The sequence below is a fragment of the Artemia franciscana genome, chromosome 1 (genome assembly GCF_032884065.1).
Source record: "Artemia franciscana chromosome 1, ASM3288406v1, whole genome shotgun sequence".
Taxonomy (NCBI): Eukaryota; Metazoa; Arthropoda; class Branchiopoda; order Anostraca; family Artemiidae; genus Artemia; species Artemia franciscana.
This window is the reverse complement of record NC_088863.1, coordinates 47,655,359-47,681,553: the sequence shown is the minus strand read 5'-3', so window position 1 is coordinate 47,681,553 and position 26,195 is coordinate 47,655,359. Positions and strand designations below refer to the sequence as shown.

The 26,195-nt window shown below is 35.5% G+C and overlaps 1 protein-coding gene across 9 annotated transcripts in view; it reads left to right on the top strand.

Annotated features, from left to right (window-relative positions):
- LOC136030723 (histone deacetylase 4-like) overlaps positions 1-26,195 on the top strand; it is a 283,933-nt gene that overhangs the window by 116,006 nt on the left and 141,732 nt on the right. For all 9 annotated transcript variants that reach the window (XM_065709827.1, XM_065709815.1, XM_065709804.1 and 6 more), the window contains 2 exons: positions 1,345-1,452; positions 5,132-5,278. In XM_065709827.1, the coding sequence (XP_065565899.1) occupies positions 1,345-1,452; positions 5,132-5,278 (255 nt within the window). The remainder of the gene's footprint in view (positions 1-1,344; positions 1,453-5,131; positions 5,279-26,195) is intronic.

Genomic DNA, 26,195 nt, shown 5'->3' with positions numbered 1-26,195 from the left:
TAAGCTAAAAATACCTCATTTTTTCTTATTTTTCCGAATTAATCGCCCTTCCACTCACCCACGCCCCAGATGGTCTAATCGGGGAATGAACTATTTCAAATTTAATCTGATCTTGTCCCTGATACACCTGCCAACTTTCATCGTCCTAGCTCATATGGAAGCGCCCGAACTAGCAAAACCGGGACCGACAGACAGACAGACCGACAGTCAGACAGAAATTGCGATCGCTATAATGTCACTTGGTAAATATCAAGTACCATAAAAAGATATCGCTTGTCCTCAAAATGCAATCCAAAAAGGGCTAGAAAAGTGTGAAAAACTTTTTTCTTACCCACTTTAAAGGGAAGAGGTCATTTTAGAAGCTTGGGGGGAGGCGTCTTTCGGTTGAAAATGGGAAGTTCTTTTGTTCTTTTAAAGATCAAAAGCTTCTGAAGAGAAATCAGTCCCCTGTCTCTATTTTTTTTTTCTGCTATCCGGCCCTCCTCTAACACGTATGATATCGAATAAAATTTTTAGATTTCTCTTTTGTTCAAAAACTTCAAAATGTCTTACAAGTTTACCTCCGGGGTGATGTCAACCCCCATGGGGTTGATATCCCACTGCCTCAATGTTAAACTTTTTCTTATCCTGCTATTATAACTCTAACTCCTAGAAGAACGGAGAAAGAATTACAATACAACAAAATGTAAAAACAAATACCAGTGAGAGTTTTAAGCTGAAGGAGAATTACCCGAGGGCAACAAGCCTAGCATCTTCAAAACAAATTAAGCAAAAACCAAAAGAAAAATCTGTTTTGGGTCTTCTTGAAGCCTATTCTTTTTGTTTATGAAACCTTTTCTTTGACTACCCTTCTACCAAGGCACTTACCAAGAATGAGGAGTGGAGATTCTTATGCTCCAAACTCTTGAATTTTCAAAATCCACTCAACATATTTAAGTTCAAATTTAATGCACAGAAACTGCTATTGTATAGCGGAATGACTTTCTGAAAAGATAGAAAAAAGAACACGCACCTGAATTTACAAAATGCAGCCTTGAGGCTTCTACATTGAAAACGACAATCAGTGTGCGGGGTTGCAGAGTGCAACCCATTATTGTACATAAAAAATGTACTATAAAAAAAAGATAGAAACTATAAAAAATGTACTATAAAAAAAAGATAGAAACTTTTTGATTTTCAGGCCATTCTGTTTGTTTAATTTGTCTTGTGAATTATATTTATGATTTCTTACCTACCTTAAACAGTGTGAACTATCTTGTTTGGAATACCAATCGGAGATTAGGCCCTCCATATCAAAGACCAAATGTTTTCCATCGTGGTTAATTTAAGGCGTTATATTTCTAGCTAAAACATCAGCAGCATATACAACAGCAGATACTGCTGCAACAATTCCAGAGCCAGCAGCAACAGCTCGCAGAACAACACGAAAAGCAGCTCCAGCTTCACATGCGGGTAAACTATTCTATTGTTTAATCATGGATGATCTAGCTTCTTATCATCTAGAAATAACATATCTTATTGGGGGTGCTCCCAGAAATCTAGGGTGAGGTGGGATTGAGTTAAAAGCTAAAGACTTGGGTTGGCGGGACGATTAGTATCCATTATCACCTTACAAAGACCAGGTTTCTAGACATTTTTGGTAAGAGTTTTTTCATGATCCTTCAACTAGTAGCAATTCTCAAAATTAGCTATGCAGGCATTGACTGAAGTGTTTTCGTAGAAATTACAGATAGAAATTTTTGGTCGTCCACCAGTGATATGCCAATAAGAAACTCTAAACAGTTCTAACAACAATATTCCCAACATACAACTCAAACTTTCGTTTTTGAACCAGGGTAGTTGATGAAGTAACTTTTGAGAAGACCAGAAATACTAAGGAATAGCTTTGCAACATTTGCAAATGGTGTATATCAGAGTTCAAAAGGGCAAATTTAAGTTTCTACTGAAATTTCTCCTCCTCCAATACTCTACAACTACTGGTTCGATACGATCATATCTAGTAAAATAAGATGAAACAAAATAAAACTTGCATAAAACTTGCAGGAATAGCTTCGCAACATTTGCAAGTGGTATATATCTATATATCTGTGTTCAAAGGGGCAAATTTAAGTTTTGACCGAAATTGGTCCTCCTCCAATGCTCTACGACTACTGGTTCGATACGATCATATCTAGTAAAATAAGATAAAATAAAATAAAACTTGTATCCTTGACCATTTATCTAGGAAATAATATGAACTCTCCTATTCAGTAAATATGAGTCTAAATCTTCACTATAAGGTTTTCATACATCAGAAACTTGGTGACGTTATCTTCATAAATATCACGCCCCTTTTTGCTGGGGTTTCCCCCCATTGGTCAAGAATTATGGAACTGTTCTTCTGCTATTATCTTTTGATGAGTTACTTTAAAATTAAAATGGGACAAAACGCAAGAATATCAAGATCTTTAAAACCAAATTTGTTCGATTGCTCAAAATGCCAAAAAATTTTTGAATTTATTTACGATGTACTGTTCCCAGCCCTAAATCATTGTTCATGACTCCATGCTCCAAAGGACGGCTGTTCTATGGATTTTTTTTTGACGGCAAAATGTAATATTTAAACAGAGATAAATGTTTGCCACAAAAAGTACCTAAACGTATAAAAAGCTTATACACGAAATTCCTTTGAAACACTAAATCCTTGCTTACCGTGTTCGCAATTATTTTTCTATAAATTTTTTTACATATAGTTTTTTTTTGGCTGTCCTGGATGGCACCATTAAACTTCTACCCCATTTAACTTAATCTCATTTAACCCATCCCCGTTCGCCTCAACCTTCGTACATCTCAACTCACATGAGACTCAGTCCTGGTTTCATTTAATCCCATTAAACTCGACCCCGTGAACTTGAACCCTGTTTAATTTAGCCCCTTGGAACTCAACCCCTGTTGAAGTCAATCCCTTCTTACTCAACCCTCATGCAACCCAACCCCTATTCAGTTCAACCCCACTTAAGTCAACCTCAATTCCTCAACCCCATTCCTCTTGACCCATCAAACTAACCCAATTTATCTGACCCCTTTATCCAACTCAGCACCCATTCATCTCGACCCTCATACAACTTAATCATCGTTCAATTCAACCCAATTTAGCTCATCTCCAATGCAACTCAAGCCCATATATCTCAATTACGTAATACACTCAACCTCCTAGTAACTGCTCCCTACGGTTCAGTTTAATCCTTCCTGATTCACAGCTTCCATTCAAATCTAACCTCTTTATAAGAAGTTCATAAAAAGCAGAGGCGAAGATTGAAGCAATATAGTGTTTAACAGAGGAGAGAGGAAGATATTGAATTTAAGTGTACATAAAGCAGGAAACTTGTTATGAAAGAAATTTCTAATACTAACTACAGTTACTGTTTAAAATGTTTTTTAAAGACTTCATTGCTTCAGTTTAGGACTCAGTAACTAAAGTTACTCAGTAAAGGACTCAGTAAACTAAAGTTGCCTGCAGTTGGATTGTACATTCTGTTAGGCAATACATTGTTAGAACTGTCGTGTGGAGAGAGCGATTTTCTGGGGTCCGTCCCACCATGTAGGTGAAATAGAGGGTGACATCTGAGGCGTTAGAGTTAACAATAGTTTAGTGCTATTCTTTATTCTCTGGTCGTATCTAATAAACTGTATACTACGATTGAATATTGTCAAATAACCTTCAATCTGTGGAAAAATAAAAGAGTAGTGGTGCTAAAGGGGGCACTTTTTTTTATTTTGTTAATGGAGGGACAAATAGGGTGCTTTCAAAATCTAGAGGGGGCTGTTTAATTTTCATATTTTTTAGTGAAGATACAGATAAGGTATCCTTTTCAAATCGACGTCACTGTAAAAAGGTCCCTAAGTCCCCACCAGATTGCACCTAAAATTTCTAGCTTAAGCGTGTCCTATAAATTAACTCATTAGTACGATTCCAGTGTTTTTTGAAAAATTGTCGGCTCTAACGGACATCAAAATGAAAACATTTTGCCCCCTGGCTCCATCTGAGGTCTATTCATTCCTGAAAACTGGGGTACTCTTGTATTTTCACTTTGGTTTTTATACAACTAATAAGATCTTTTTAGTATTGCAAATGCTCTCCCTTACTGCCATACTGAATGGTGTAGAATCAAGCGTAAAATTGTCCAGTTTACAGAGTCAAGCCGAACCGAACACTTTAAGCACCGCCGAATTTAAGGGCATCACAGAGTCATGTCTTTTCATAATCGATCGGGTGGTACAGCGGTTTGTTATGGAACACATGTAGACCAATGAGAATATGTCCAAATTGAATAAGAAAAGTGATGTTTTCTGGACCAGAAGAAAAAAAGGAACATATGTCATTTGTCAACTAAAGTAATAAATACAACAAAATATGATAGCCTAATTGATCTTACTAAGAATATTCTGCTGTAGGCAGGTCAATTAACTAATGTTTTGAAGTGTTTAATCTTGAGGAAATTAAATAATAAATACCTTAGTCCATAGCTTAGATTTTTGACTGTTTAATGATATATAAGTTTCTTTTTAATTTCTTTTTGTGAACAAGATGCTAGGGTAATATTCTTGCATAGTTTTAATAATTCAGTTAATGTGTTTTTGTTGTTGTTATTTTTTATACATTTTACTAACAATTAATGGAAAAATCTGTCTTACGCTACACTAATCGGGAAAGTTATAATTTCTTAATCTACATTATGGTATCTTTTGCTTGTTTTAGCTGATTTTTCATACACATTCTTTATTTTTAAACTTGACGTTCACTAAATGTTAAAACTGCACAGTAGCATCGAACATCTTTTGCATTAAAAATTGAGGTCCCTGATTTCCCCATTCTTTTAGGACGTATATGATTGAGTAAGTTTCCATCTACCGCTTTAAAGGATAAGATTTTATTTTTAGTGTCCTTGGTACTTAAAGGAAATTAGCTTCAATGACAGGCAACGGATGACTTCGCACAAGGTCTTGAACCTTAAAGAATTATTATGGACTTGTCTGATTACATTATCTATTGTTTGATGGAAACTTATAATTGAATGTTGTATTTCCATTACTTTGTATTATTTTCAGCCAATTAATTTTGTCCAATGTAATACATATATCGGTTATTTAGGAATATTTGGAACAGCAAAAGCGTTTAGAAGATGAAGTAAGGGTAGACAAGGAGCGAAAAGACAAAGAAAGGCTGGAGCAAATTAAAAAGAAGGAGAAGCACGAGCAGAGTGCTGTTGCCTCCTCAGAAGTCAAACAGAAATTACAGGTAATTGGATATCATTTGATCATATGGATTTCATACATAAAAGATTATTGGGCATGTGACTATTTTCATGTATGTGTCTAAAAACTCCCTTAAACGTTGGCTTTCAAATAGCTAATACAAAAATTTGGAATATCGTTTTTAATTGTTTTTGTTCAGTTTTGTTTTTATTCAAATCATTAATCTAATCTTCAGCAGAACGAAAAATTATGGACAAATTCTTGAAATTCACCTTCTAAAGGCATTTTATGTTTTATTGCAAAAAAACATTACTGAATAAGTGTTTGCAGAGGTTTCCCATCTTCACCATCTTCTTATTCATTCAAAAAATGTTCAAATAAAATATATGCATTTTATTACGTTTATATATTTTTATACACAACTTAATTTGGTTATATATCGAAAAAAAAGATAGTTGATGGTAACAGTCAATGAAACGAGACATGTTTCCTTCTCGACAAGCTATGTAAAGTTTGAGCGATTTAGATTTGATTTTAAAATAGTTGTGGCGATATTTATTTCACCAAAATTAGGATCTAGTCAGGCACGTACGCTGGAATTTTTTTGGGGGGGGGCAAAACCTTCAAAACAGCAGATATAAAGTTACACTTTTTTTATATAGTAATGCAAAAACCACGTATATCGGAAAATACAGATTAGCTTTAATCTGTAGTATTGTAGCGGATGGGGGGAAGAAGACTGAAGCCTCAAAAGTACGTTTTAGGCTCAGGTTATGTTCATAGCTGAAAAAATGCTCAACATCCAGAGGCTGCTTTCAAGAAGTTGTATTGCTGTTACTCCTGTTACTGCTATTAGTACTAACAACTCTCTGCAGTATTAAGTCGCCTAAGGCTAACAAAGGTGTACACACTCCTCCTTCACCCCAATCTATTCAAAGCTTTACTCAAAACGAATTTCAAATGTAAATGAGTCGTCATTTGACACTGATTCAGGAATGGTAGCTATTATCTATGTTAAAGTTAACAACTAATGAAAAAAAGCAAATTTAGGGAAATTCCAGAAAAGAACTTGAGTACACCGGAACTTGCCGTAAATGTAATGCGTGTTTGCTTAATGCAAACATGCATAAGAAGTGTCGTGTTGTATTGACCCCTTGAGTATTGCTACTTCTCTTTTAAATGGCAAAACAGTCGTGTAGTTTTTTTGTTTGGTTTTATACATAAGTTGTTCTGCTGTAAACCAGTTTGACGATATTTTCAAAGGCAGTGACTTCTTTTAGCAATCCTTTTATTTTTAATATTTCTATTGATATTTTCTTCATGGAAACAAACCCAGCAATTCATTCTAGCCTGTACTTTCGTTTGGTGCATAAATATAAATTTACATGTGTCCACCTATTTAGATGCGGTTGCCCAAAAGAAATCTGTCGTGTTAAAAAAAGAGTATGAAACAAGTTGCCATCTTGAAATCGAGCCAGGCTATTTGTGTATTTACATCTTCTCCGGAGGTCAGTGCTATTAAAGCGCTATACAAGCCCCCATTAGCCAATAGAGTCATTATTTATACATGAGGGTCATCCTTGGTCTATTCATATCCGAAAATCACAATTTTATAAGATATATTTTGCTCTTTCAAAATTAAGGAAGTTTTAGGGCAGCACCAAATTTCCATAAGCGTTTCCACATTGAATTGCCGAAATAAATAAGCCAGACGCACGTTACCCTTTTTTTTTTAATTTGGTGCTCATTAGCCTACTACCAAAAACTGAAAAGAATGTCTTCTTCATTTGAATTCCCGATGTTTCTAATTTTTTTTTGTAATATTAATCATTATTTAAGTTTCTACTTAACCGAATCAAACAATTAATTTCATCGTCTTTGTCCCTGAAATTAAATAAAAAAACTAGTTTTTTTAACTGAAAGTAAGGAGCGACATTAAAACTTAAAACGAACAGAAATTACTCCGTATATGAAATGGATTGTCCCCTCCGCAATCCCTCGCTCTTTACGCTAAAGTTTTTAATTGTTTCAAAAAGTAGAATTGTGGCAAAGAGTCGAACTTTAGCGTAAAGAGCGAGGGATTGCGGAGGGGACAATTCATTTCATATACGGAGTAATTTCTGTTCGTTTTCAGTTTTAATGTCGCTCCTTACTTTCAGTTAAAAAAAACTAGTTTTTTTATTTAATTTCTGAACGTTTTTGAATTAATGCATGTTTAATTTTGGCTCTCCGCACATAAATTATTAAAATGAAATTTGTATATTAATTCTTTTTTTGGCTAAATGGCTTTCTCTTAGTTTTGATCAGACGATTTTGAGAAATAAGGGGTGGGAAAGGAGGCCTAGTTGCCCTCCAATTTCTTGGTTACTTAAAAATCCAACTAGAACTTTTAATTTTTAACGAATGTTTTTATTAGTAAAAAATATACGTAACTTAAGAATTAACTTACGTACAGGCACGTACGCAGGAATTTTTTTCGGGGGGGGGGCAAAACCTTCGAAACAGCAGATATAAAGTAGCACTATTTAGTAATGTAGTTTTAGTATTTAGTAGTTTTATTTAGTAATGCAAAAAGTAGGTATATCGGAAAATACAGATCCTGTAGTATTGTAGCGGATGGGGGGGGGGGGGGAGAAGCCTGAAGCCTCAACAGTATGTTTTAGGCTCAGGTTATGTTCATAGCGATTTAGAACCAGTGATTAATCTATTATATCCCACTGAAAGGGAAATATTAGGGTTCACAGTGCAATATGGATTCTGTGGGGGGGGGCAGTTCTTTTATTACAAAAACGTAGATTTTAATGAAAAATGATAGTTTCCAAAATTGATCCATTAAAAGCTGTACTTTATCCTGAAAGGGGGGGATAAACGCCCTAATATATAGGATAATTCTATTTTGCTGTGGAAAGCAAACTCTCTTTACAAAAAAAGATAACAGCACAATTGCTAATTACTTCAAAGAGGGTAAAAAGTTAGACAGAAAATGGGTTAATAATTGGGCAGTGACTTGACCGGATAATGGCATGCTGTAAAATCCCCCAAAAAAGGCTTCACACATGTATCTACATTCTTAATAAATGTCCTACTTTTGCCAGAAATCCCAAGAAACCATGGGGAAATTAAATATTTCACAAGGTTTCGGGGGGGGGGCGGTTCCGAGGGCCCCCACCCTGCGTACGTGCCAGCTTACGTAACACACTTTTATATTCTTTTATTTTTATTATGTATACGAAGGGCTTTGTACCCTCGTCAATACCTCGGTCTTTACACTAAATCGTAATTTTTGTCTCAATTCTTTAAGAATGATAGAAAGGCCGTAGAATAAATAGTTGAAATTACTAAAAATACTTTAGCATAAAGAGCGAGGTATTTTTCTCCTCCTAAATACCTTGCTCTTTATGCTAAAGTATTTTTAGAATTCCTCATATGTGTAATAATCTCTGTTCGTTTTACGTTTCAATGCTACTCCTTAATTTCAATTGAAAAAACGTTTTCATGTTTATTTTTTCTTTGTTTTTTTTTTATAGTAATGTTAGAAAATCCTGCGCCCTTTTCATTGAATTTTTCTTCCCCCATGACATATTCCTCGAAGGAAAGATCCTCCCACATAGCACCTTGCCCTCAACCCCACCCCCTAAACCAAAAAAAGCCCCCTGAAAACGTCTGTACACTTCCCAATAACCATTAATGTATGTAAACACTGGTCAAAGTTTGTAACTTGCAGCCCCTCCCCCAGGGATTATGGGGGAGTAAGTCATTCCTAAAGATACAGTTAGTAAGGTTTTCGACTATGTGGAACAAAATGGCTATCTCAAAATTTTGATCCGTTGACTTTGGAAAAAATAAGCGTGGGAGGGGGCCTAGGTGCCCTCCAATTTTTTTGGTCGCTTAAAAAGGGCACTAGAACTTTTCATTTCCGTTAGAATGAGCCCTCTTGCGACATTCTAGGACCACTTGGTCGATACGATGACCCCTGGAAAAAAAACAAAAAAAAAAACAAACAAATAAACACGCACCCGTGATTTGTCTTCTGGCAAATAATACGAAATTCTACATTTTTGTATACAGGAGCTTGAAACTTTTGCTATATTGTTCTCTGATACGCCGAATGCGATGGTGTGATTTTCGTTAAGATTCTATGACATTTAGGGGGTGTTTCCCCCTATTTTCCAAAATAAGGCAAATTTTCTCAGGCTCGTAACTTTTGATGACAAAGACTAAATTTGATGAAACTTATATATTTAGAATCAGCATGAAAATCTGATTCTTTTGTTGTATCTTTTAGCATCTAAATTCCATTTTTTAGAGTTTCGTTACTATTGAGCCGGGGCGCTCCTTACTACAGTTCGTTATCACGACCTGTTTTTATATTTTAAAGCACATAATGTATATTTTTCCCAGGTTTGAGCTAGATGCAACGTGTTATGCTATTCAGTTTGCCATATTGATTGTTGAATCTTGAAATGTGGTTGGCTATCCTCTTTTCGATTCGTCCCATTTATGGCTGCTCAAAAGAAATAATATTGTGTTAAAAAGAGTATAAAATAAATCGCCATTTTACACTCGTGTCAATTCAAAGGCTGTCAAGTTTAATCGTCCTTTGTGGAAAAAAATTAAAATAAGATATTTATTATATAACAAAACGTAACCAAATTATTCTGCCTCATGCTGCAATTTTAAGGGAAATTGGAGCTTCCGTGCAGTGTGTAAAGTGGGAGGCTTTGAATAGACTGGGGCGGAGGAAGAACTTGCGTAGCTGTGTTGGCCTCAAGTGGCTTGGTGCTGCAGTGAGTTTTTGCCTATTGTGTTGCAGGGCATACTTTTTTTTTGTTAGTCCGCCGGTTTCAGCTTGTTGCTACAAAATGATAAGGGCCTGGCCTCTGCAGTGTTTACGGAACTTATGGACCTCAGGCCGGATTGATGAATATGATGTTACATTTTGGAAAGCAGCATACAATTCTAGACAATGGCCAAAAAGGATGGTTTTTGCTAGTGTCTGACCCAGAACCTACAATGTGCGAGCTGAAGTGTAATTTTAGAGTCCATGTCGGAAATGCCTATCTGAAGTTATGCATCCAAGCTTTCTTTCCATTGACCAATGCTTTGTTTAGACTGGAAAGCTCCGTTCTAGCAGGCAAGCAGACAAGCGCCAGTTTCAAATCCGCTTTATAGTACTAACTATGCTTAATAGGATCATATTACAAGTTACAATTCATCTGTGATTCGGAATTTCTACAATATGCTGGTGCTAGCCATTTATTTTCCTGATTTATATGGAGTTCATCATTTTTCCGGAAAGTAATTGACAGCGACTAAACAAAACCAAGGCAATGGGTTAAATACTAGTCTTACTTAAGTCTATTTGATTTCGATACAATTAAGGGTAATGAACATAAATAAATTTATGGTTCTGCTGGCTGCATAGTCAATATTTTTTTTACGATACATTCAACGGTATATTACATATACATTTAAGATTCAACTTGCTGCAAATTCGATATATGTTTAAGGCCCTTCCAGGGACTCGTCGCACGAAAGTCTTGCTCCTGCAACATTTTTGTTGGTGAAGCCGACAAAAAGTTGCTGCAGCTGTTCAAATTGCCATAGGTAACGTAAATCTAATTTTTGTCAAACAGTTCGCGGTAGCGAACTGAAGTAAGGAGCGACCCGGCTCAATAGAAACCGAAACTCTAAGAAATGGAATTTTGGTACCAATAGTTACATCAAAAGAATTGCATTTTAATGCTAATTTTAAATATATAAGTTTCATCAAGTTTAGTATTACCCATCAAAAGTTACGAGCCTGAGAAAATTTGCCTTATTTCAATATAGGGGGAAACACCCCCTAAAAGTCATACAATCTTAACGAAAATCACACCATCAGATTCAGCGTATCAGAGAACCCGAATGTAGAAGTTTCAAGCTGCTATCTACAAAAATGTGAAATTTCGCATTTTCTGCCAGAAGACTGATCACGGATGCGTGTTTTTTGTTTTTGTTTTCCCAGGGGTGATCGTATCAACTCAGTGGTCCTAGAATGTCGCAAGAGGGCTCATTCTAACCGAAATTAAAAGTTCTAGTGCCCTTTTTAAGAGACCAAAAAACTGGAGGGCACCTAGGCCCCCTCCCACATTCATTTTTTCCCCAAAGTCACCGGATCAAAATTCTGAGATAGCCATTTTATTCACTATAATCGAAAAACCTAATAACTATGTCTTCGGGGACGACTTACTCCCCCACAGTTCCCGTGGGAGGGGCTGCAAGTTACAAACTTTGACCAGTGGTTATATATAGTAATGGTTATTGGGAAGTGTACATACGTTTTCAGGGGGATATTTTTGGTTTGAGGGGAGAAGTTGGGGGGGCTATGTGGGAGGATCTTTCCGTGGAGGAATTTGTCATGGAGGAAGAGAATTTCAATGAAGGGGGCGCAAGATTTTCTAGCATTATTTAAAAAAACAATGAAAAAATAAATGTGAAAAGTTTTTCAACTGAAAGTAAGGAGCAGCATTAAAACTTAAAACGAACAGATTACGCATATGAAGGGTTCGCCTACTCGTAATACCTCACCCTTTACGCTAAAGCATTTTTAGTAATTTCAACTATTTATTCTACGGCCTTTGTGATTCAGGGGTCATTCTTAAGGAATTGGGAGAAAATTTAAGCTTTAGTGCAAAGAGCGAGGCATTGACGAGGGGATGAACCCCCTCATATACTTGATAAAAACATACGAATGTAGAAGTTCGTTGGGTAAGTTAATTCGTAAGCTACGTATATTTTTTACTAATGTAAACTTTCGTAAAAAAATTAAAACTTCTGGTTCCCTTTTTAAGTAATCAAAAAATTGGAGGGCAAATAGGCCTCCTCCCCCGCTCCTTTTCTCCTCAAAATCTTCGAATTAAAACTATGAGAAAGCCATTTAGCCAAAAAAATTAATATGCAAATTTCGTTTTAATTACTTATGTTCGGAGAGCCAAAATCAAAACTTGCATTAATTCAAAAACGTTCAGAAACTGAATAAAAAATGAAAAAAAGTTTTTTTTTTTTAACTGAAAATAAGGAGCGACATTAAAACTTAAAACTAACAGAAATTACTCCGTATATGAAAGGGGCTTTTCCTCCTCAACGCCCCGCTCTTTACGCTAAAGTTTTTTACTTTTTTAAGAAGTAGAGTTAAGAGAAAAGGTCAGACTTTAGCGTAAAGAGCTGGGTGTTGAGGAGGAAAAGCCCCTTTTATTTATGGAGTAATTTGTGTTCGTCTTAAGTTTTAATGTCGCTCCTTACTTTCAGTTAATCAAACTTTTTTTTTTTTATTTAATCTTCTGTTGAGGCCAGTACCATTAAAACATTATACGGGCCTGCATCAGCCAACAGAGTTATTATTTAAACATGTGCTAGTAAAACTTTAGCTTAAAGAGTTGGGGGGGGTCTCATGTCTGTCACATGTGGGGTATGGACACAGCTGGGCCATTACCGAAAACGGATGAAGGGTTTGAGCATTTAATAGTAGCTGTAGAGCATTTCACAAAATTGGTTGTTCTTGAAAGTGTTAAAATTGTTTCCGCGAAGTCGATTTTCAAGTGAAATGAAAAAAAAAAAAATTCTTGTTTTGGGTTATTTGATATATTTTTCATGGATAAACACTTGAGTTACCGTTCTAAAGTGGTGAAGGATTTTTGCGCTAAGCACAAGTTTGATCACCGATTTTCAAGTGGTTATCACCCATTTTTGAATGGTTTATATATAAAAACCGAGGAAAGGCTTGCAAAAACATCAGCAAGGCCTACTTTTATGAATCTGAGTCTAATTGGCTGGGGTGTATTCCAAATATTCAACTAGTACTCAATAGGGTTTGGGGCCAAGTTGATGCCTTTAAAATCAGTCCGTCTTTCGCCTTCGTCTCAGTTGTATGTTTATTTATTACATCTTAACTATACACTCATATTCTACCTTTACTTATTTTACGTGTGTTTTTACGTTATTGAATAAAAACCATAGATTAGCATGAGAGGGTTGACTCTAGTTCAGCATTGTGGAGTGACATGCATGAGAGGAATATTTTCAAGTAAGTCAACCCGTAGTAGTCAACCTGCGTGTGTTCCCCAGCGAGAACCTCCAACAGGTACGACTCTAGTTCGGCATTTGTGAAGGGACACGCATGCACGGAGAGGTGTAGCATAAATGGGAGACAGTAACAACGGCAATCAAAGGGGTAAAATTAACCTTGACTGGGCTGCCCACTTAATTGAACAATCTGTCTTGGCTTTTTTCTACAATTGGCCATGACTTTGACTTTTCCCTCAACTATTCCCTTTTTTTAAATTCAAATTAATGCTATTGACTATCTTGAAAACTTAAGTAAACCGTTACCTCAGCCAAACTAAAAGGCATATAAACAAAAGAGGTTTACAGATATAAAGACAGATATTTATCAGCGTAATTTAAAAAAAGAAGCAGAGCCTCTCTAAATACGCTAACCTCCATATTTATGGCGAACCAAAAACATAAGATGGGAAACATAATCAATCTATTTATCCAAAGTTTTTTTTTTCAAAAATATTTATAAAGGGGCTGGTCTTGATGTTTATAAAAGTTGTTTTGGCGAAGGTGAAAAAAATGATAGGTGGTTGGGGGCACTGATGCCCCCAACCGCCTGTAGATGCCCTTGTAGTATTAGTGGACAATACTTGGGAACAAAGTAGATCCACACTCAGAGACATTGGGTTCTTAAACTCTGATGTCGAAATTTAACCGCTTCTTTTGCATTAGTGTGATGCTAAAATCTACTAAACACACGATTCATTTATAGCTTTTGGCTTTTAATCGACAGGGTTGACTGTGGTTTGGATATGATTATTTTAAGCTATTTCTCCCCAACTTCATTTCAATACTTCTTTCTAAAGCTAAATTTTTCTGTTTAATCAATTTACAATGCTGGCTCATGACACCGTTTGAAATAGTGTGGTTAGATTGTATGTGGATTTGAATCTGCTCTAGACGACGTTTAATGTCGTTCAGAAGCCATAAATTTTCTATATCCCGTAATATCTCTGGGAAACATCTGTTGTACCATACTAATTTAGTATAGTTATAGCTTGTACAATCTTTATAATTTTAAGTAATGGATATGGATAAAATTGGAGGATATGTGATTCAAGTCAATAAGCATGAGACTGTTAAGTGAACCTTTCTAAATGATGAAATGGATAATAATAGAGTCCGCCTTTCATGACGCACAAGCAGTCTGACCCCCCCCCCCCATATCAGCATATACAGGAGGGGAATGTATCTAGGAGTTTCACTAACCAAAATGGTCGGGAAGGGAAAAATAGGTTTTATCGACTTGCTGATCATTTAACTGACCGATTTTATTTTATCAGTCGTTTGATTAATGCCCGTTTCTTTCATACCTCATAACCTGGAAAATACTTTCTTCTTGTATCCGTATGCTGTAAGAAGCATTTGTACTACTATTAGTTTATTTATCTTATTATTTATTTTTATTATTTTTTTATTATTATTTTTATTATTTACTAGCTGTTGGGGTGGCGCTTCGCGCCACCCCAACACCTAGTTGGTGGGGGCGCTTCGCGCCCCCCCCCCCAAGCCCCCCCGCGCGCGTAAGTCGTTACGCGCCATATTAGTTACGCGCCATTGTAGTTGTGTCCCTATGTCCCACCTGTGAATATATATATATATATATATATATATATATATATATATATATATATATATATATATATATATATATATATACATATATATATATACATATATATATATATATATATATATATATATATATATATATATATATATATATATATATATATATATATATATATATATATATATATATATATATATGTTTTTAACTACGTAAAACTTGCGAATATACAACATTCTTTGCTGTCCCATTGTCTGTGCATATAAATAGATTGTCAGGTTTACCGACTCTTGAACATGCAACATATAATGGTCCATGGGAAAACAATCCGTATTCAGATCTATACCTCATGATTCTAATGATTGCCCTTGAGCTTTGTTGATGGTGATTGCTAATCGACCATTCCCTGAGTCGCCATCGTCATTTATATATCCCCCTGTGCACCCCGGCGTCCCCTTTGTAGTTATGTCCCTGTGTCCCGGTCGTCATTTATATTCCCTGTGTCCCGGTCGTCATTTGTGTCCCGGTGTTCCAGTCTGTGATTTCTCTTTGAGTGTCCCGGGCGTCATTTATATTCCTTGTGTCCCGGTGTCCCGGTCGTCATTTATATCCCCCTGTGCCCCCCGGCGTCCCCATTGTAGTTGTGTCCCTGTGTCCCGGTCGTCATTTATATTCCCTGTGTCCCGGTCGTCATTTGTATCCCGGTGTCCCGGTTTGTATATACATTCGTTTTTTAGTTTTGTTTTTCTCCTTTATTTTTTTCCTTTTTTCTTTTTTTTCTTTTTTAGTTTATTTAGATTTTAGATTTTTTAGTTTTTTTATTAGTTTTTAGTTTTTTTCTAGTTTTTACCATTTTTTTAGTTTTTTTAGTTTTTTTTTTACTTATGTCCTGGTCGTCATTTATACTCCCTGTGTCCCGGTCGTCATTTGTGTCTCGGTGCTTTGTTGATTGCTAATTTATATTATATTTATATTTATATTTTTTATATTTATTAATATTTTTTTAGTTTTCTTTTTCTCTTATTTTTCAGTTTTTTCCTTTTTTTTAGTTTTTTCTTTTTTAGTTTTTAGTTTTTTTTTGTTTTTTACCTTTTTTTTAGTTTTTTTAGTTTTTTTTAGTTTTTTAGCTTTTTTAGTTTTTTTATTAGTTTTTAGTTTTTTTTTAGTTTTTGCCTTTTTTTAGTTTTTTCAGTTTTTTTTTAGGTTTTAGTTTTTTACCTTTTTTTAGTTTTTTTTAGTTTTTTAGCTTTTTTAGTTTTTTTTCTTTTTAGTTTTTTTTTGTAGTTTTTACCTTTTTTAGTTTTTTTTCTTCTTTTGTATTAGTGTGAAATAATTCAGACGTCATATGCGGACAAACACGACGTCACTCGACAGACAGACAGACAGACATAACCCACAAACAACTTATTTTTATATATATTTATTCATATTTTTTAGTTTTCTTTTTCTCTTTTATTTTTCAGTTTTTTCCTTTTTTTTTAGTTTTTTTCTTTTTTAGTTTTTATTTTCTTTTAGTTTTTTACCTTTTTTTAGTTTTTTTTAGTTTTTTTTAGTTTTTTAGCTTTTTTAGTATTTTTATTAGTTTTTATTTTTTTTTGTAGTTTTTGCCTTTTTTTATTTTTTTCAGTTTTTTTTTAGTTATTAGATTTTTACCTTTTTTTAGTTTTTTTTAGTTTTTTAGCTTTTTTAGTTTTTTTTTCTTTTTAGTTTTTTTTGTAGTTTTTACCTTTTTTAGTTTTTTTCTTCTTTTGTATTAGTGTGAAATAATTCAGACGTCATATGCGAACAAACATGACGTCACCTGATCCATCCACAGATCCACACACAGACAACTTATTTTTATATATATAGATTTTTGATTTATCCCAACAATATACCTTGAAAGTTTCATTCCCTTAGCTGCTTCAGAGATATTGCATATACGCTTTCTTGACAATATGTATAGGCCTACTCATAATGTCGTTTGTTTTAGTTTTAACCCATGTCCCTCTTCCCAATTTTCGTCGTTAGATTCAACTTAACACCCTAAACCGTTCATGACATATTGCAAATATGTCAGTTTGCTAACCTGAATGTACTTAAAGTCTTTGATTTAGTGCAGTATCCCCCACGACATTCCCCGCGCAAATTTCCACTCAACATCCTAATCGTCCCAAAGATGCTGTAGATGCGCTCTATTGACAACTGGATTCACGTAATGTTTTTGATTTGATTCTAGACACCCCCCTCACAACAATTCCTGGAATTTTCAGCTTAATGGCTTTAGACGTTTGTGATATATCGCATATACGCCCGTTTGACAGCCCGGATGCACAGAGTGTCCTTGGATTTTAACAATCCCCGCAACATTCTCTAAAAGTTTCAAGTTAATTATTTTAGCCGTGCCTGAGATAACGTAAATATGTACTTTTGACAACCTGGAATCGCATAGTGTCTTCTAGTTTAGCTCAACATACCCTGCAAGTTTCGACTTAACACCCTAATCTGTTTCTGAGCCATCGCAGGCATAGCGTTTTAAAACATGAATGCGTATATTGTGTTCTGATTTTCAATAGTTCCCTCAGCATATCCTGAAAATTGCAACTTAATACCGCCGGCCGCTCCTGAGATATGTAGTTACGCCTGTTTGACAACCTGCATGCACGTGGTATGTTTTGATTTGATTTAACATTCCCAGAAAATTTTACCTTAATACCTTAGCCTTAATTACCTTAGGCGCTTTGGATATCAGGATCAAACATGCCCCCGTCCAATAACAAGACCTATATGTAACAATGCGCAACTTGTATAAAGTATAATTCTTGCCCTCAGTGGCTCTGGGGGGTTATTTCACCCTCGTTGGCATGGTTATTGCATTTTTCCACTATTTTGAACAAGATAACGATTTCAAAATTCTGATTGTCTCTCCGGAGGATAAAGGGGGGGGGGGCAGGCAGACAAAAGAGGCCGTCTGGGCCTGGTTGCCTTCCAATTTCTCTGATTCTTAAAACAACCACTAGAACGTTCATTTTTAAATCAAGCTACCCCCCCCCCTCCGAAGTATCTACAACAACTTCTTTTATACAAACTTGCCTTGTGGGATATATATATATATATATATATATATATATATATATATATATATATATATATATATATATATATATATATATATACTAGCTGTTGGGGTGGCGCGAAGCGCCACCCCAACACCTAGTTGGTGGGGGCGCTTCGCGCCCCCCCCAAGCCCCCCCGCGCGCGTAAGTCGTTACGCGCCATATTAGTTACGCGCCATTGTAGTTGTGTCCCTATGTCCCACCTGTGAATATAGATATATATATATATATATATATATATATATATATATATATATATATATATATATATATATATATATATGTTTTTAACTACGTAAAACTTGCGAATATACAACATTCTTTGCTGTCCCATTGTCTGTGCATATAGATAGATTGTCAGGTTTACCGACTCTTGAACATGCAACATATAATGGTCAATGGGAAAACAATCCGTATTCAGATCTATACCTCATGATTCTAATGATTGCCCTTGAGCTTTGTTGATGGTGATTGCTAATCGACCATTCCCTGAGTCGCCATCGTCATTTATATATCCCCCTGTGCACCCCGGCGTCCCCTTTGTAGTTATGTCCCTGTGTCCCGGTCGTCATTTATATTCCCTGTGTCCCGGTCGTCATTTGTGTCCCGGTGTCCCAGTCTCTGATTTCTCTTTGAGTGTCCCGGGCGTCATTTATATTCCTTGTGTCCCGGTGTCCCGGTCGTCATTTATATCCCCCGTGCCCCCCGGCGTCCCCGTTGTAGTTGTGTCATTTATATTCCCTGTGTCCCGGTCGTCATCCCGGTATACATTCGTTTTTGAATTGGTATATGATGAAATAAATTTTTAATTTTTTCCCTTTTTTCCTTTTAGTTTTTTTTTATTGGTTTTGACCTTTTTTTAGGTTTTTTAGTTTTTTTCTTTTTTCTTTTTAGTTTTTTTTGAAGTTTTTATCTTTTTAGTTTTTTTATTTTTATTTATATTTTTTTAGTTTTCTTTTTCTCCTTTATTTTTCAGTTTTTTTCCTTTTTTTATTTTTTTTTCTTTTTAGTTCTTTTAGTTTTTACCTTTTTTAGTTTTTTTTAGTTTTTTAGATGAAAATTTTTTTAGTTTTATTCCTTTTTTTCTTTTCAGTTTTTATTGGTTTTTACCTTTTTATTAGCTTTTTTAGTTTTTTTTCGTTTTTTCTTTTTACTTTTATTTTAGTTTTTATCTTTTTTATTTTTTTTTATTTTTATTCTTAATTTTTTTTTTATTAGTTTTTAGTTTTTTTGTAGTTTTTGCCTTTTTTACTTTTTTCAGTTTTTTTTTAGTTTTTAGATTTTTACCTTTTTTAGCCTAACCAGGATTTGAACCTGGGACCTTCATTCTCCGTTCTGACACCCTCTCTCACCGAGTGACTACTCCAGCATGTTCATTTTGGTGTTTTAAATGGTATATTATTAACCAAATTAATGTGTTTTACAATATACTAAGCATCGTCATAACAAAAATGACGACAACTAATTTCATGACGTCAGTCAACACAGAAATTAAGTTCTGAAATTAAGTCATGAAATTAGTTGCCGTCATTTTTGCTTTGACGGTGACGTCATTCAAGTTATATAAGACATATGTTCACGTAGAAATCTATTAATGTTTAAGTTTACAATGACTGATGAAGATGCTCAAAGAGTCTATGCCAAAAACTTGCTGCTGATAGAGAAAGTCAGAAAAGAAAGCGTGCCGAGGAACTATCAGCAGCAATTTTTTTGGCATAGACTCTTTGAGCATCTTCATCAGTCATTGTAAACTTAAACATTAATAGATTTCTACGTGAACATATGTCTTATATAACTTGAATGACGTCACCGTCAAAGCAAAAATGACGACAACTAATTTCATGACGTCAGCCGACACAGAAACATGACGTCACCTGACAACTAATTTCATGACGTCAGCCGACACAGAAACATGACGTCACCTGATCCACAGATCCACAGACAGACAACTTATTTTTATATATATAGATAGATATATATATATATATCGTCATTTCGTATATATACGAAATATATATATCGTTATATATCGTATATATATCTATATATATATATAAATAAGTTGTCTGTCTGTCTGTGGATCTGTGGATCAGGTGACGTCATGCTGACGTCATGAAATTAGTTGTCAGGTGACGTCATGTTTCTGTGTCGGCTGACGTCATGAAATTAGTTGCCGTCATTTTTGCTTTGAAGGTGACGTCATTCAAGTTATATAAGACATATGTTCGCATAGAAATCTATTAGTGTTCAAGTTTACAATGACTGATGAAGATGCTCAAAGAGTCTATGCCAAAAAAGTTGCTGCTGATAGAGAAAGTCAGAAAAGAAAGCGTGCCGAGGAACTACCAGAGCAACGCGAAAGCAGACTTGCTGCTAAAAGAGAAAGTGAAAAAAGAAGGCGTGCCGAGGAATCAAAAGACCAGCAGGGAAACAGGCTTGAGGCTGATAGAGAAAGAAAGAACAGAAAACATGCCGAGGAACTACCAGAGCAACGCGGAAGCAGACTTGCTGCTAAAAGAGAATGTGAAAAAAGAAGGCGTGCCGAGGAATTACAAGAACAGCAAGAAATCAGGCTTGCTGCTGATAGAGAAAGTAAGAAAAGAAAGCGTGCCGAGGAATCACAAGAACAGCAAGAAATCAGGCTTGCTGCTGATAGAGAAAGTAAGAAAAGAAAGCGTGCCGAGGAATCACAAGAACAGCAAGAAATCAGGCTTGCTGCTGATAGAGAAAGTAAGAAAAGAAAGCGTGCCGAGGAATCAGAGCAACCTGAAAGTTATCGCCTGGCATTCAGGTACAACCCAGTCGATGATTATAGCTTGAGTAGATGTGTTCAAATCGGGACAATGTCTAAAATTTGTCCCTATTGCAAGGCCTTGAAATTCAATGGTGAAACAATGGGAATGTGTTGCGCCTCAGGAAAAGTTAAACTTCCTCTATTGGCTGCACAACCAGAGCCATTGAAGACTTTCCTTACTGGAACTACGTCAGAATCTAAGCGTTTTTTGTCAAAAATCAGACAATACAACTCATGTTTCCAAATGACGTCGTTTGGAGCCCAAATCGAAAATCCAGATCAATTTATGTCTACTTTCAAAGTAAAAGGGCAAATTTATCATAAAGCAGGGTCCCTTCTACCATTCTCAGGCGAGAATCATAAATTTTTACAATTGTACTTCATCAGTGATAGAAATTCTGAATTGAATGCACGTTGCGAAATTTCTCCCAACGTTGAAAGGACAATCGTTTCCCAATTGCAACATCTTTCCACGAAAATAATAATTTAGCGCGTCTGTTCAAAACAGCCATCGATTTGATGCCTATGACCAACACTGGGATAACTGCATCAATGACGCGTGCGAAACGTCAACCCCAAGTCAAATTCGTGCATTGTTTGGCATCATTTTAACAACTTGCTCTCCATCAGCTCCTACAGAGTTATGGGAAAAATATAAGTCAAAAATGTCCGAAGATATACAGTTAGAGACGTCAGATATGACTTTTGATTTTACATCAGAAATTTATAACTACACTTTAGTTGTTATAGAAGATTTGTGCGTAAGTATGGCAAACAAACCTCTTCAGGATTTGGGAATGCCTTCACCTAACTGTATCGCTGCTGTTTCGACATGTGTAGAATTGGATCGTGAACAAAGTTACAGTACGAGTGATCTATTGTCGTATGTACAAAATAACATTTCCAAGTTAACGTCGGAACAAAAAGACATTTATGATACGATAATGCATTGTGTCGATAACAACGTTGGAGAAATTTTCTTTTTGGATGCGCCAGGAGGTACTGGTAAAACGTTTGTGATAAAACTGATTCTGGCATCAATTCGATCAAAAAATGATATAGCGTTAGCAATTGCGTCGTCCGGAATAGCCGCAACATTGCTGCCTGGTGGAAGAACTGCTCATTCCGCTTTGAATTTGCCTCTGAACTTGCATTCTACAGAAACTCCCACGTGCAATATTTCCAAATCATCTGGGATGGGTAAAGTATTGCAGCAATGCAAACTTATTATTTGGGATGAGTGCACAATGGCACACAAAAAATCGCTCGAGGCTCTGGATCAATGCTTGAAAGATTTGCGAGGGAAGTCGAAACCCTTTGGCAGCACCTTAATATTGCTTGCGGGAGATTTCAGGCAAACATTACCTATAATACCTAGATCAACTCCTGCAGACGAAATGAATGCTTGCCTGAAAAATTCTAATTTATGGGCACACGTAAAAACATTAAAATTAACTACAAATATGCGTGTCCGATTGCAAAACGATGACTCTGGTCAAACATTTTCAGATCAATTGCTGGCAATGGGAAACGGAAAGCTCCCAGTAGACTCAATTTCAGGACGTATACAACTACCTGCTGATTTCTGTAATTTAGTGACGTCCAAAAATGAATTGATTGAAAAAGTATTTCCGAATATTCTAAAAAATTATAAAAATAATAAATGGCTAAGTGAAAGAGCGATTCTCGCACCCAAAATATAGACGTCCACGAAATCAACAATATTGTTTTGACCAAGATTCAAGACCAGGCAGTCCTTTACAAGTCAGTCGACACAGTTTTGGAACCAAATGAAGCGGTTAATTATCCATCTTAATTTTTAAATTCCATAGATCTTTCAGGGTTTCCACCACACGTGCTACAACTAAAAATAGGCGTACCAATAATACTTTTTAGAAATATAAACCCACCAAAGCTTTGCAATGGCACTCGACTTGCCGTAAAAAAAACAATGGAAAACCTAATAGAGGCCACAATCCTGACAGGGCCTTTTGAGGGTGAGGCTGTTCTTATTCCTCGCATTCCCATGATTCCAACGGATCTGCCTTTTCAATTTAAAAGATTGCAATTCCCAATTCGATTAGCATTTGCAATCACCATTAACAAAGCTCAAGGTCAATCATTAGAAAAATGTGGTATTGATCTTAATACTGATTGTTTTTCCCATGGACAACTGTACGTTGCATGTTCGAGGGTGGGTAAACCTGACAATCTATTTATATGCAGCGAGAATTGGACAGCGAAGAATGTTGTATATTTGCAAGTTTTACGCAGTTAATTTGTATTTCGGAACCAAATGAAGCGGTTAATTATCCATCTGAATTTTTAAATTCCATAGATCCTTCAGGGTTTCCACCACACGTGCTACAACTAAAAATAGGCGTACCAATAATGCTTTTAAGAAATATCAACCCACCAAAGCTTTGCAATGGCACGCGACTTGCCGTAAAAAAAAACAATGGAAAACCTAATAGAGGCCACAATCTTGACAGGGCCTTATGAGGGTGAGGCTGTTCTTATTCCTCGCATTCCCATGATTCCAACGGATCTGCTTTTTCAATTTAAAAGATTGCAATTCCCAATTCGATTAGCATTTGCAACCACCATCAACAAAGCTCAAGGGCAATCACTTGAAAAATGCGGTATAGATCTTAATACAGATTGCTTTACCAATGTACAATTGTATGTTGCATCTTTGAGGGTCGGTAAACCTGACAATCTATTTATACGCACAGACAATGGGACAGCGAAGACTGTTGTAAATTCACAAGTTTTACGTAGTTAATTTGTATTGTAGCTATCTATCTATCTATCTATATAAAAACGAGTTGTGTGTATGCATGTTTGTTTGTTTGTAAAAAGAGCGTTTGCATATGACGTTATTATTTGTACATACGGCTTTGTATATGGACAGACAATGGGAAAGCCAAGAATGTTGTATATTCGCAATTTTTACGTAGTTTGAAACACATATATAAATCTATCTATATTCACAGGTGGGACACAGGGACACAACTACAATGGCGCGTAACTAATATGGCGCGTAACGACTTACGCGCGCGGGGGGGCTTGGGGGGGCGCGAAGCGCCCCACCAACTAGGTGTTGGGGTGGCGCGAAGCGCCACCCCAACAGCTAGTATATATATATATATATATATATATATAACGTCATTTCGTTATATATATCGTTATATTTTCAATTTAAAAGATTGCAATTCCCAATTCGATTAGTATTTGCAATCATCATTAACAAAGCTCAAGGTCAATCATTAGAAAAATGTGGTATAGATCTTAATACTGATTGTTTTTCCCATGGACAATTGTACGTTGCATGTTCGAGGGTCGGTAAACCTGACAATGTATTTATATGCAGCGACAATTGGACAGCGAAGAATGTTGTATATTCGCAAGTTTTACGCAGTTAATTTATATTGTATCTATCTATCTATCTATCTATATAAAAACGAGTTGTGTGGATGCATGTTTGTTTGTTTGTAAAAAGAGCGTTTGCATATGACGTCATTATTAGTACATACGGCTTTGCATATGCACAGACAATGGGAAAGCCAAGAATGTTGTTTATTCGCAATTTTTACGTAGTTTGAAACACATATATAAATCTATCTATATTCACAGGTGGGTCACAGGGACACAACTACAATGGCGCATAACTAATATGGCGCGTAACGACTTACGTGCGTGGGGGGCTTGGGGGGCGCGAAGCGCCCCACCAACTAGGTGTTGGGGTGGCGCGAAGCGCCACCCCAACAGCTAGTATATATATATATACATATATATATATATATATATATATATATATATATATATATATATATATATATATATATATATATATATCGTCATTTCGTATATATACGAAATATATATATCGTTATATATCGTATATATATATATATATATAACGTCATTTCGTTATATATATCTTTATATATATTATATATATATCGTTATATATCGTCATTTCGTTATATATATCGTTATATATATATATATATATATATATATATATATATATATATATATATATATATATATATATATATATATATATATATATATATCGTCATTTGTGTCCCGGTATGTAATTTCATCAGTTGACAAACATGACGTCAGTCGACAAACAACTTCATGACGCATACAGCTCAATCCTTATAATGACGTCAGTCGATAAACATGACGTCAGTCGACACACAAACATGACATCACTCGATACACACACACACACAGACAACTTATATATATATATATATATATATATATATATATATATATATATATATATATATATATATATATATATATATATATATATATCGGTCTTGCTTAGGCAACGCTATTGCGCTGCATATTTCCGAAGCTGACCCTTCACATCCATAGCCCTCACACTACCATTTAAGAATTTTATACCGGAAATTACCACATAAGTTGACCCTTGGAACATATACTCCCCACTACCAGTTATAAATTTAAGACCAAAAATTACCACATAAGTGTTGGTAGAGTGCGCCCTCCTTACGTTTCAGACATTATAGTGTTTTAAAGAGTCTTAAAAATTTACGGGGGGGGGGTGTCCTTTGTCGGGGGGTTCTTCAGCGAAGAAATTCACCAGTAACTGTTTGATCCATGTTGGGTCATAGTCAACGGATACCTGGAGCAGAATAAAAAATGTATTCTTTTGAAGCATTTATGATTTTAATCTTTGAAAAGAACATTAATCTAAGGGCAAGTGGCTCCTCATATCCCTCTTCTTTGAGGCAACAGTAAAACCCTACTAAAATAATTTTCATATACTTGGGATTTGTTGAAAAAAAATCTATTAGGCAACGCTCTCAAATCCCCCTTGTGTCAACGGTCTAAGTTTTGAAAATTAGAATGCAGGATCTTAAAAATCACTTCATTTGAAAAACACTACTAGTAGCTAAAGGCATGGTGAAAAGTGCATTTCTTTTAGAACCGAGGGGGTGCTCAAAACCATTCGACTGGCCCCCTTTTATTAATCCAAAAAGAATGCTTTGTTTTTTAGCGTTAAATCATAGTGAAAAGCTCTTTAAATCCTTTATTAGACTGAAAAATGGATTATTTTTCTGATAAAGTAATTACCCCCTACACTCCCCCCATTATCGTTACCCTCCTCCCTCTCAGAGGCAGCGAACAAGTTCCCAACATCCTAGTTATTTCTCCATTTGTTAGTCTGAACAAGATTATAGATTAGCTGGAAAAAGGATAAGTTTTTTTTTTTTTTTTTATAAATATCAAAGAATTTTCACCTACATTAAGATTGACAGATTGCATGCGATGGGCGGGCAGGGGTGCATTGTGGCCTTGCATGGGGATCGTAGAAGATCTGATAGCTTCACTAACATCGGTTCGGGAGCCGAAGCAG